Below are 12,252 nucleotides of genomic sequence, written 5' to 3' on the forward strand. Positions count from 1 at the left end.
ATTCAACGAGAGTCTCAAAAACCTCCTGTCACCCTGTCATATGTTTCTTCGCACCACTATCCACATACCATCCATTCTCATCGATAGTACCTTGCGACAAATAAGAGATCATAGCAAAGTCCTCCTCCAATCTCTTGGTGAGATCATCTGTCACAACATAAGTGACAACATCGATGACCTTCTTTCCTTTCTTCTTCTCGTCATCTCCCTTTTTCTTCATCGGACATCTCGGGGAAAAATGACCCATCTCGCCATAGTTGAAACTCTTGACCTTATTCAAGTCCTTCTGCTTATCCTTCATTCGCGCTGCAAGTGCCATGTCATCATCGAAAGTCTTCTTCTTTGGATGAAGATCATCGTCTCACAACTCTTCCTGAATGAAGTTGTCCCATAGCCTATTCCAGTCTAGCAACTTCTCTCTGGCAACAATCCCTTTGATGAAGGGCTTCCATTCCTCAGTGAACCCTTTCAAAGCAATCCTGACCATATATCTCCATCTGAAATAGTCACACAGATAGCAACAAGCTCATCTGACCTAAGACAATCTCATCAAATACGAAGTCACGCCTTCACCCTTTATCATCTTGGTGGATTTCAACGTATCCTCCAATACCAATACTTGGTTCTCGTTCTTATTCTGGAACAAATTCTGAAGAGCCATCCACATCTCATGTGCGGTGTTCTTCCTGGACAAATGAGGTATTAGGGCATCCTTCACACCATCTAGGATGATCAATCTCGCCCTCGTATCCAAATCTTTGTACACTTCCAGCTCCTTTGGGTCAGTTGGCTTCTTGATGGCTTTCTCGGCGAACTCCTAGATCCTGTTGACCTGCAAGACCAACTTGATCCTTTCCTTCCATTGACGATAGTTGCACAACCCCTCCAACCTGTCCTCATACCGGATTCCAGCCTGTAACTTTGACATTGTCACCTACAATGTGACCAACTCCCTCTTAAGTTGTAATTCACTGTGCACAACTTTGATTCATTTACTTCCAAAGTAGTTCAAACTCGGCTCTGATACCATTTTGAATTTCCATGATCTTGGGTTTAGTTTAGAATCTTAAAATCTCTGACGCTGCCAAACCAAGAATCTCAATAGGAACTACTTTGCACAACGAAAAATATAAAGCAGTAAATCACATATGCACAAGTATACACAACTTTTAACAAAATTGTACAATAATCTACAACCCAATCTTCGTTATATTAAACCAAACCTGAATAATACAACAGTCTATGATATACAAGATACAGTGGAAAACTTCGTTGCAGCTTCTATGTCATATCTTGTCCTTTCGGTCCTTTGCTCCCGTACTGCTCACTAGCTACCCCTTAGTCCTTCAAAGGACGACACATCAAGACTCTAGGAGGGCTGCCACCTAAGACTGCTGCAAGTCACTTCTGTAGCACATACACGGGCTGATCCAATCTGCTCTCTGGGTAGGCCTAATTCCCGAGCTCCAAACTGTTAGGCTAACAGTCACCTTTGTCCATCAAGGTGCCACACTTCGGCACCAAACTTCACCCAACCTTCAACTCCTCTTTGTCACTTCAAGATAGCTCGTCTAGGGCTGCTTTGGGCTATCAACACGCTGCCCTCCGCCAGACCAATGAAGCCCAATCGTTCACTATAAGTTTTGCTCCTAATTGAGGTCTCCAACTACCTAAGTTGACCTCAATACATGGCACTTATAGGCTGCAATATAATCTGATCCAATCTGGTCAATGTCCTTGACCCAACACAAGACAAAACTCAGTGCTCAAGATGTTTTCTTCTCCCTTAGCCTAGCCTTTTATAAATTTTGAGTTATTGACCAAATCCACAACCCTAATCTCCAAATTGATTAACAATTGAGATTAGATCTCAAGATCACTTGAGATCAATGATTGAGCTTCATCTAATTCACTAATGCAAACAATCTTTGCATTTCAGTAGATTAACTCACGTTATCCTATAAAAGTCAATTACTTTAATAATTAAAGTAATTGCTAAGGTCAAGGGTCAATTGGGAAACTTCCACACGCTTTGACACTTATGCTTGTGTGAAAGTAACTTGCCAAAGCTACTCTTATCAACACTCCTGAATTCAAAACCAAGTAAGCAGTGGTGGATAATGATTTAGGTGTCAACCTTCAGGCAATGCCCCCTAAAGTGAGGGAAGATTCTGGGCATGAGAAGTCTTCTAGGCTAGTAACTTCTGATGTAGATGGCCCAAATCAACATTTGGATTACATAGATACAAGTGGGAATGAGGAGGATCCCAAGAAGTCGTAGCACAAAACTATTGGATACGTTTGGATAGTGAAATGATTAAAGGACGATCATCAAGAGGAAAGAACAAACAAAACCAAACACTGTCAAATTTTCTCGGATAGCCAGTGTTCAGGAAATCTATGAGCCATAGTTGTTTGAGGAGGCAAAGGGAAGACATGGAAAATGGCCATGGCAACCAAACACGAGAGTTTGATGAAAAATTAGAGTTGGTACCTCAAATCTCTTCAGCTAGGGAAGAAACCCATTGGCTACAAATGGGTATGCAAGGTCAAGTACAAAGTAGATGGTACACTTGACAAGTACAAAGCATGATTCTTTGCAAAAGGGTTCTCTCGGCATGAGGGTGTTGACTATGAGGAGACCTTTGTGCCTACAACAAAGATGAGTACCATTTGACTTGTTCTAGCCATGACAACACATTTTGGCTAGAAGGTCCATTAGATGGATGTGAAGAGTGTCTTCCTCAATGCAGATTTATAGGAAGAGGTAGGTCTACATGTATCAACCATAGGGTATTCAGGTTTTAGGGTAGGAGCATCTGGTCTATAGATCAAAGAAGGCTCTATATGGGGTCAATTAGGCACCCATTGCATGGTACAACACCCTTGGTAGATACTTGGATGAACAAGGGTTCTAGCAAAGTCCTTTAGATTCCAATACGTATGTCAAATGAGTCATTAATGATATCATCATTCTGCTCATATATATATATATATAAATTATAGGTTGGTGAGGAAAGTGATATAAAATAGATCAAATCCAATATGAGCAAAACTTTTGACATGATTGCTCTAGGCTCGTACACTATTGTCTAGGTGTAGAAGTTTGGCAAATAGGTAGCAACATTTTTGTCTCACAAACAAAATATGCTAGGAGTTTGCTTGACAGGTTTAGAATGACAAATTGCAAAATCTTGTCTACACCTTTGAGAAAGCGCTGAAACTTTCAACCAACACTGACTCTATGGTTGTTAATGAGTCAATATGCAGGAAACTAATGGATAGCTTGATATATCTTGTAGCCACTAGACCCGATTTGAATTTGGTTGTGAGCTTCATTTCTAGATTCATGATAGTACCAAAGGTAGAACACTAGACTATAGCAAAAGGAGTGCTCATATATGTAAAAGAAACCACTAATTTTGGCATTTTGTATAGCATAAACAAAGGCCCTCGGCTAGATTCTATCGATGGCCTTCTTTGTTCTATATTGAGCATTTCCTATGGATTTTCAATGACACCATCATTGGATCTGAGTCTCTCCAACATCAATAGTCACACAATGTGAGAATCCCTCTAGGCTAGTTGAGGGTCTGCTACCACTTGTTATGGCTGAGACAAATCACCATATTCCTTGTAGGGAGAGTGTTTGTCATCTTTGATCTCTTTAGGAGGTGGGGAATGAGGAGCATTTCATTTTCCGTTGTCCCATCTACTAAGAGATTTGGGAAGATACCCCTATTTGTATAGAGACTCTACAGGCTCCCTCTGCCTTATTCTGTTATCCTGATCAAAGATGCTTAGTTGTTTTCCTCTAAGAAGCTATTAGCTTTATATATAGAGGTTTGCAAGAGACCCTTGGGGTTGCCATCTCTTGAATTACTTCCCTTGCCATACACCTTCAGATCATACTAAGGATCGACCACAAAGCAACATATCTCATACCAATTACCTTTTGTGTGGGGCAATCTCTCAGAGGGTTTTTTCAAGTTTCAACAAATGGTATCCACTCCAACATTCCTTTGCCGGCTGCGATCTCTTCAACACTGATATGTCTTCCATCCACACAAGATAGCTCCTTGGCATCAACGTGATTTGCAACAGATCAAGTTTGTTGGCAGTTTCTAGCTTGATCGCTGTAGGTAATGATCTCAAGATCGAGGGTTTTATCACCCCTCCAATGTTAGTTTATGGTAGCAACTAAAAAGTGTTCTAGTCTCTATGATGTCTAAGAGGCTAAGGAGCACAAGATCTCCAAAACCTAGAAAAGGTTTCGCGAGATAAGACTCAGAAACATGCCTCAATTAAATTAATCAACCAATAATTTAATTATTTCCTAAGTTTAACTTAGGGAAGTTGGTTAATTAAAGCTAATTAATTAAGGTAATTCGATTTTGCTCTGGAGACTTCTATTGGTGGAGTCAAAGTGATCTAAGCCATTGATCCGGATTAGATCTTAGTCATTGGTTGTCTAACAAAAGATTATAAGAGAAAGTCGAGGGCGTGGAGAAGAGGCATCGAGTATCAGTTGAGCAATTCGACTACCCAGTTGTAGGTACTTAGTAAGGGTGCAGTTGAAGCTAGGGAAGCATCAGAGAAAGGGCAGCAACAAAGATTTGGGTGCAGAGATTTTGGAGGAAGATTTCTTAGTATTTCCAGTGTCTAGGAGAGAGGAAAGAGGGGGCCGAATATAGCAGTGCAATTTAGCTAGATTCCCAATGCGAGTTGCCGGAGGAAGGCACGTTTCAGTTGCTAGTGGTCGGATCAGTGTTCTAGAGGCAGAGTGATTTGGTTTTAGAGGCAGAGGAACGCAAGACGGATCACTTGGAGGCATAGTTTTAAAACTCCGACTCGGATTCAGAACTAGCCGAGGGTCGAATCTGACTTTGACTCTAACTTGGTATCGACTCCGACTCCGACTCCGACTCGACATGACTCGGCCTAGTTGATTTCAGTGACTCGGGCTTTGTAAAGAATACATTAAATATGTATTTTTTTATGAAAAAACAGTATTTTAAATATTTTCATTCATGTTTCCAAACTCAAAGCATTAGAATATAGAGAGAAGACAACAAATGATTAAAGTATGCTCATGAATGTATCTATCATATCAAAATGGCACCCAGTGCACTGTCCAATACATGTAATATATAGAGATCAGAACAAAAACACATAACCAAGGAAGCTCTAAATGGCCTCTACAACAAAACATCACTAGTCACTACTGCTAGAGAAGCCAACATCATCTGGCTCAGACTTTGAATCAGAGTCAGACGGGGAAACCCATGGTTCCCCATCAAGATCTCCAACTACAACTGTCGAAGTAGTAGCACTAGTAGGCGCAACAGCTGCACGCTGAGATAAGCAAGCTATGCATCTGTGTCGTGGCTGAGTAGAGGAAGTGCCTGCAACTAGAGGACTTGGGGTTGGGCCTGGTACTAGTGGATTGACATTTAACTGAACATAATGTTCAAGTAACGCCTCCATCTCTAAATCCAAATCAAGACCAATATCCTCATCAGGGTCAAACTTTGTTGGTTGACTCTACACTACCCACTTTGATGTTGGATCAATATCTTCCAACAAAATGGGATATGTATTAGGTCTTTTGTTCAACAATTGGTTACAACTTAGCCGGAGGTTGCTCCTCACTGCTGCTCCAATGATTGCCCAAGAGGCTTCTCACTACTGCTCCAAAAACCAACTTCAACTCTTCACAAACTCCTCACAAATGTTCATACAAATGCAATGAGATAGTTGAGGAAATGTGAGGGGTTTGGGTAACTTTTATAGGCTTGGGAGAGGGTAGATGCATTGAGGAAAACCTAAAACCAAAAAAAAATTGTCTTTCAAGTTCGTCTTTCCCTCCCTTTTCCGCCGTAGACCGGCTCGGCCTGGTTATGACGGGTTCGATTGAGCCGGCTGGTCTGTTACCGAACCGGCCGAGTCAGTGTCCAGCTCGGCCGGTTCGGTAACAGACCAGCGTTTGGACTCATTTTTGTACCCAGCCGGCTTGGGCAGGGGTTCGGCTCAGTCGACCAGGCTGAATCCAATTCGCAGCGGCCTAGTTTTAAAACACTGCCCGGAGGCAGTTCCGGGGCTGTACGAATTTATCTTGAGCAGCAGTGTGCATTTACCAGAGGCAGTGCGATAGCCTGGGAGTGTGCGAGTTGCCGGGAGAGGGTCAAATCAGTTGCTGAGGGAGACGAGATTGTTTTCTAGATATTTTGCCAGTAGATCTCCGGAGGTTTCCCAGTTAGGCAACTGGTTGTAATATGTCTCTCAAATTTCTGCATAATAATAAAATCCTCATCTGGTGAGTGGTTTTTCCTTGAGGGTTTTTCCAGGGACAATTGTCCAAAATTAACAGTGTCAATTTTTGTGTGTGCAATGTGCATCTATTTCTCAGTTCCGTATTTTATTGAGAAGAATGAATCAGTGAATTATTCACTATTTGCTTTTAATAATTAACAGAAGACAAATAAACTGCATTCAGTTAGGAGGATAATTTTCAATTGTTGCATTCAAAGAATTTTCACATTTAGTGTCTCCATTGTGCCAGTTCTCCAACTTCAAACTTTAGAAATTCGACTTCAATTTATGCCCAGCATAAATATAACTAGCAGGCTTGGTCCATTTTCCTAGCATTCTGTGTGTTCATTTCCCTTAGGGGTCCTGGGCATTCTTCCCTTACTTTTTAAGTATGTATGCTTGCCTAATACTACCATAAGTGCGTGTTTTTGCATATACTCTGTTTTCTTTTTTAAATTCAATTTTCCAAAGCAGATTTTTAACTTTTTAAATTAATTTATTTATTTTCTGAATCGTAACAAATCCATATATACATTTGTATATAATAGTCATTATCCAAACCAACCTTATACATCCACTCAGTATCTCTACTAATCTTGTGCTTCTATATAACTAACACCCTCACGGACACTCGGTTTTATCCTTTATAACTTTATAAGTGTTTTATCTGCACCTTCATCAATTTTCTTTGAATTTTTATATGGTAACAATGATACAAACCAGCCTTCTAATGGATCTTTTTGCCTCTAGTAATTTTGTGCATCTGTATCACTAATACCCTCACTTACACACTCCATTTTTATTTTTTATAAGTGATTTTATCTGCACCTTCATCCATGTTCTCTTCATAATGTCATTATCTGTAATTTTATTTTCATGAGGCTTAGATTATAGCTAAAACGTTCTAGTATATACTACAGTGTCCAGATTCTAGATGAAGTTTGTCAATGTAGTATATGATTGTTAAAGAAAAAAGAGGGCCATTGAAATTTGGTAGAGCTTAGAGCTATGCGAGAACATATTGTTGCAATCATTTCAGACAAATAATGAAAGACAATTAAAATTGTTTCATGCTGCCTATGTACTTTAACATGTATTCTGTATAGTAATATTCAAGGTTGTTGGGATCATTTTGAAATTACAGGATGCCCTTTCCGTCTGCCAACTGTGTCGAAGCAGTGTTATTTGATGTGGATGGAACTCTTGTTGACTCGGATCCTTTGCATTATTTAACATTTCGTGATATGCTTCAAGAGGTTTGTATAATTTTGTAAATTAGAACTGTTGTGGTATCTATCAGTGTCTTGTACAATGAATACTTGGCATGTTTAAGAAGGTAGCTATCAGTGTCTTGTACACTTAGCATGTTTCAAAAGGTGGCTAGGAAACTATGAATCAGCATAAAGAGTTTTGTCAGGTTGGTTTCCAAGGTGGTGATCCGATAACAGAGGAATTCTTTTCTAAGAGCATCAGTGGGAAACATAATGATTATATTGGAGCTGAACTTTTTCCTGATTGGGATGAAAGCCAACGTAAGAAATTTCTCGATGATAAGGAAGCTTTGTTTCGCAGGTACAGATAAGACTACTACCTACTTTCTTCCTGATGCAAGAAAGAAAACTATAACCATTTTTGTTTGAAACACCCAAAACTGAGTTTAAACTTTCATGTACCTTTGCACCCCGAGAGAAGCAAGGTGCTCTATGGCCTGGGTGAGGGAATACCTTCCTGTGTTACATGCTAAAACAGCCGACATAAAAGAGATTGAATTCATATCTACGTGCGTGTGTGTGTGTCCCCTTAAGCCTGAATCTACTGAAATCTGAGAGGTTTGTACCTAGTGTGTTTTAATCCTCTGGATGCTTAATAGATCCAAGGTTAAAAAGGTTATACACTTGTAGTGAAAAACTGATGCAACTATTTAAAATCTTTAGTGGATACATAGATGATGGCTTTCAGATTTTGATATGTTTTGCAGAAAGGCAGTTCAGAATCTGAAACCTGTGGATGGCCTACATAAACTGTGCAAATGGATTGAAAACAGAGGCTTAAGGCGTGCTGCAGTCACCAATGCTCCTAGAGAAAATGCTGAGCTCATGATTTCTATTGTAGGCCTCACAGACTTCTTTGAGTTCTTGGTTATTGGCAGTGAATGCGAACGAGCAAAGCCATTCCCAGATCCATATTTGAAGGCACTGGAACATTTTAACATCCCATCAAGTAGAGCATTTGCTCTCGAGGTTTGCACTTTGAACAACAAATATATGTTTTCTCAAGTGTCTTTTTAGGGATCCTCATGGAAAACATTCTCGCTTCTTATTGTGAAGGATTCTCCTTCTGGGGTGAAGGCAGCTGTTGCAGCAGGGCTGTCAGTCGTGGGGCTGACAACAAGGAATCCAGGACAAGAACTCATTGATGCAGGTGCTACCTTCTTAATAAAAGATTTTGAGGACCCTGATCTCTGGAATGCATTAGCGTCTTGAAGATAAACATAATCATAGGAATCAATTATTCTCAGAAAGAATTGCCAGGTCGCAAAGACCAAATTTATGTCTTTTCCCATATTTCTGTTCTAAAATTTACTAGGTTCTACGAGAAGAACTGTAGAAAGTTGGGCAGACCTACAGCTTTCCTCGTGAAATTTATTTTCATTATTTTCTTTTCTTGTTTAGAATTCAATACTTTTTACTATATATTGACTTGATGGAAGTCTATATTTCGAGAGAAAAATGTAAGCATTATAGAATGGTAGATTGTTGAGGGTAACGTGATAAAAACTTTTCGTTTTATAGCTGTTGAATATTCTATATATACATTTTATTTGATCTAAGAATTGATTTGTTTGATATCAGGATAGATGGGATGTATCTCATATTTGTAAAAACAGCAAACATCCGTACCGAAGGATTATTCCATTTAACTAGTAGAAGTAAAGCAGTACAAGAGAGAGAAGCAGACTATCTTGGCTAACTAGCAGAATCTTAGACGTTGAATCAAAGCAACTGCTACAAACTTATATACTAGATGCCGACTTGTTAAAGGTCCACCATGAATTTCGATTTTCAACCACAAGCAAATTCTGAACTCGTCCCTATTTCCAATAGGGTGAATTTCTGTCACTTGTTCTCTTGCAGACTTAATGCCGAAACGGATGCTTTTTGGGCATTAGCACATGCCCAAAAAAATTGTATTTAGTAGTATGTGAGCCCTCTAAAATCCTTTTTTTTTTCCCTTCTAACCTCTTAAACCGGTCTCTGACCACTCAAAGCAACTAGTTTGTGTGTAGTCTTGGACTGTTGATCTTGTCCTTCTAATTCCGAAGTTAGTGAACCACTCAAAGCAACTAGTTTGTGTGTAGTCTTTTGGACTGTTGATCTTGTCCTTCTAATTCCGAAGTTAGTGAACCACTCAAAGCAACTAGTTTGTGTGTAGTCTTGGACTGTTGATCTTGTCCTTCTAATTCCGAAGTTAGTGAACCACTCAAAGCAACTAGTTTGTGTGTAGTCTTGGACTGTTGATCTTGTCCTTCTAATTCCGAAGTTAGTGATTTTACATTCAAGTGAAGTTCTGGGGTACGTGAACAACACTTTGGATTATTCACATCAACTTGGAAACTTGCATCTCAAAGCCGAAGCCGATTTCTGGATTGGCAAAGTTTTGGATGTATCATAAACTACCTCTATCTCACGATAGTTTCATGTGGGATTATTTACAATGGCCAAAATTAACCCAAGCAAGAAGGCAGTGGACAAAAAGTTGTTTGCCTTTTCCCAACACTTGCACCCTAGATTACCATTTCGACAATATTTGGAGTCTAGAGTTCCTATGTAAAGTACGCAAACCTATAATTTGACCTTGTAATTTCATCAAAACTTAATGACATTCAAGCTCAGTTTAGTGAGTTGCTTCAATGTGCATATAATAATTAGTCAAAATATTAAAGTAGCTAATGCCATGAAGAATCCAATAAATACCCACAATATGCCAATCAGAGTGATCGAATTTTGAAACAATTTCTTTCAACTTCTGATTGTAAAAGTTATGTAGTATTTATGTAGGTTAGTTTCATTTTCTTCCAGATTTATTTGTACCTTCCTGCCCCAAAATTCCACAAAACATAGTGGCAATAAACTCAGTTTATGAATTATATCAATGTGCATCGAGTAATAAGTCCAAATACTAAAGTAGCCAATGACATGAAGAATCCAAGAAATACCTGTAATAGCTCAGTTAATCATATTGCTGAAACTTCTAAACAATTTCTTTAACTTCATGATACTAAAGATTGATTTGCACCATATTAGTTTCACATGCGTTCAGGTTCATTTGTAAATAGCTTAGCTTCAGTGGGCATAATAGTTAAGAATATGTGTTTCATCTTAGAGGTCAGGGTCAAATGTAGAAAGTGGTAGAGTATCTACATTTTTGTAGATTTTAATAGTCAAATCCCTGCATGGAAGGGGATCCTTGTTCCACAAACAAGGGTTCTCATACATCAATTTGCTGTTTGGCTTGGGGGATCCTTGTTCCACAAACAAGGGTTCTCATACATCAATTTGCTGTTTGGCTTGGTCAAACAATTTCTTTGATTGTAAATGTTGATTTGCAATATGTTAGTTTCACATACTTTCAGATTGATTTGTAAGTTCAGTCAATGTTTATGTATATGTATGTTTGGGCGTGTTTGGTTTTGGAGAGGGGAGCATGAAGAGGAAAAGTATAATTACTTTAATTATAAAATTAACTAATAACATGAAGAATCCAATAAATACTTACAATATGAATAGTTAAAATTTAATCAATTTACTACAATTTCAAAACAAGGTCTTTCAACTTATCTATAATTACTTTAATAATAAAATAACTAATAACATGAAGAATCCAATAAATACTCTTTAATTATAAAATTAACTAATAAAATAACTAATAACATGAAGAATCCAATAAATACTCTTTAATTATAAAATTAACTAATAACATGAAGAATCCAATAAATACTCACAATATGAATAGTTAAAATTTAATCAATTTACTAAAATTTCAAAACAAGGTCTTTCAACCTATCTACTGTAAATATTGATTTTTAATAATGTCAATATAACATGTTATCAGAATTGAATTACAATTAATTCAATTTCTTATTCTTTTAATTTAATTCAACATTTTAATTTAATTTAACATCAACATTTTAATTTAATTTAACATTATAATTAGAGTAAGTATATCAACGACCCTATAATAATCAGTCCAAATATAAAATAAAGCAATGACATGAAAAATATAATAAATATCAACAGTATGCCAACCTTAAAAAGTTAATAAATTTGCGAAAATTTCAAAACAAGTTTTTAAAACCTGTTGATTGTAATTAATTTATATTAATTTAAATTTTTATAACTTTAATCAATTTGTTAAAATTTCAAAACAAGTTTTTAAAACTTGTTGACTGTAATTAGTTTATATTAATTTAAATTTTTATAACTTCTCTAATTTTCTAATTATTAATTATTATCATTATTTAAAATATAGAATTAATTAGGTTTTTGTTATATTTGGAAAATTATATAAAATAAAATAAATATTTTTGCTAGGATGTTAATAAAAAATGTCCACTGATTGTATTATTTTTTGTTTTATTGTAGGTGATTAAAAGAATAAAATTGGGTACTTGATGTTTAACCAATTTTTATAAATACAGTTGAAATGCTTTTAAAAATTATAATTTATTACAATTCTATGTTGGTGACATGCTCTATTTATAAATGCAATTTGACAAAACAAATTTTTATAAACACAGTTGAAATGCTTTTAAAAATTATAATTTATTACAATTCTATGTTGGTGACATTGTCTCTATTTATAAATGCAATTTGACAAATCATACAAATGTAGTTTTGATTTAATTAATTAGGTTTTTGTCATCTTTGGAAAACTATATAA

The 12,252-nt window shown here is 37.1% G+C and overlaps 1 protein-coding gene across 2 annotated transcripts in view; it reads left to right on the top strand.

Moving 5' to 3' along the window:
- Positions 1–9,103, top strand: part of LOC149233828 (Haloacid dehalogenase-like hydrolase (HAD) superfamily protein) — a 127,076-nt gene extending 117,973 nt beyond the window's left edge. For both annotated transcript variants that reach the window (XM_089379861.1, XM_089379862.1), the window contains 4 exons: positions 7,457–7,568; positions 7,730–7,884; positions 8,291–8,552; positions 8,640–9,103. In XM_089379861.1, the coding sequence (XP_089235987.1) occupies positions 7,457–7,568; positions 7,730–7,884; positions 8,291–8,552; positions 8,640–8,795 (685 nt within the window). In that variant the 3' untranslated portion in view covers positions 8,796–9,103. The remainder of the gene's footprint in view (positions 1–7,456; positions 7,569–7,729; positions 7,885–8,290; positions 8,553–8,639) is intronic.
- The last annotated feature ends 3,149 nt before the right edge of the window (positions 9,104–12,252 follow it).

The sequence above is a fragment of the Pinus tabuliformis genome, chromosome J, assembly GCF_031772625.1.
Source record: "Pinus tabuliformis cultivar Carrire ecotype Pingquan chromosome J, CPIR1, whole genome shotgun sequence".
In the NCBI taxonomy this organism is placed as follows: Eukaryota; Viridiplantae; Streptophyta; class Pinopsida; order Pinales; family Pinaceae; genus Pinus; species Pinus tabuliformis.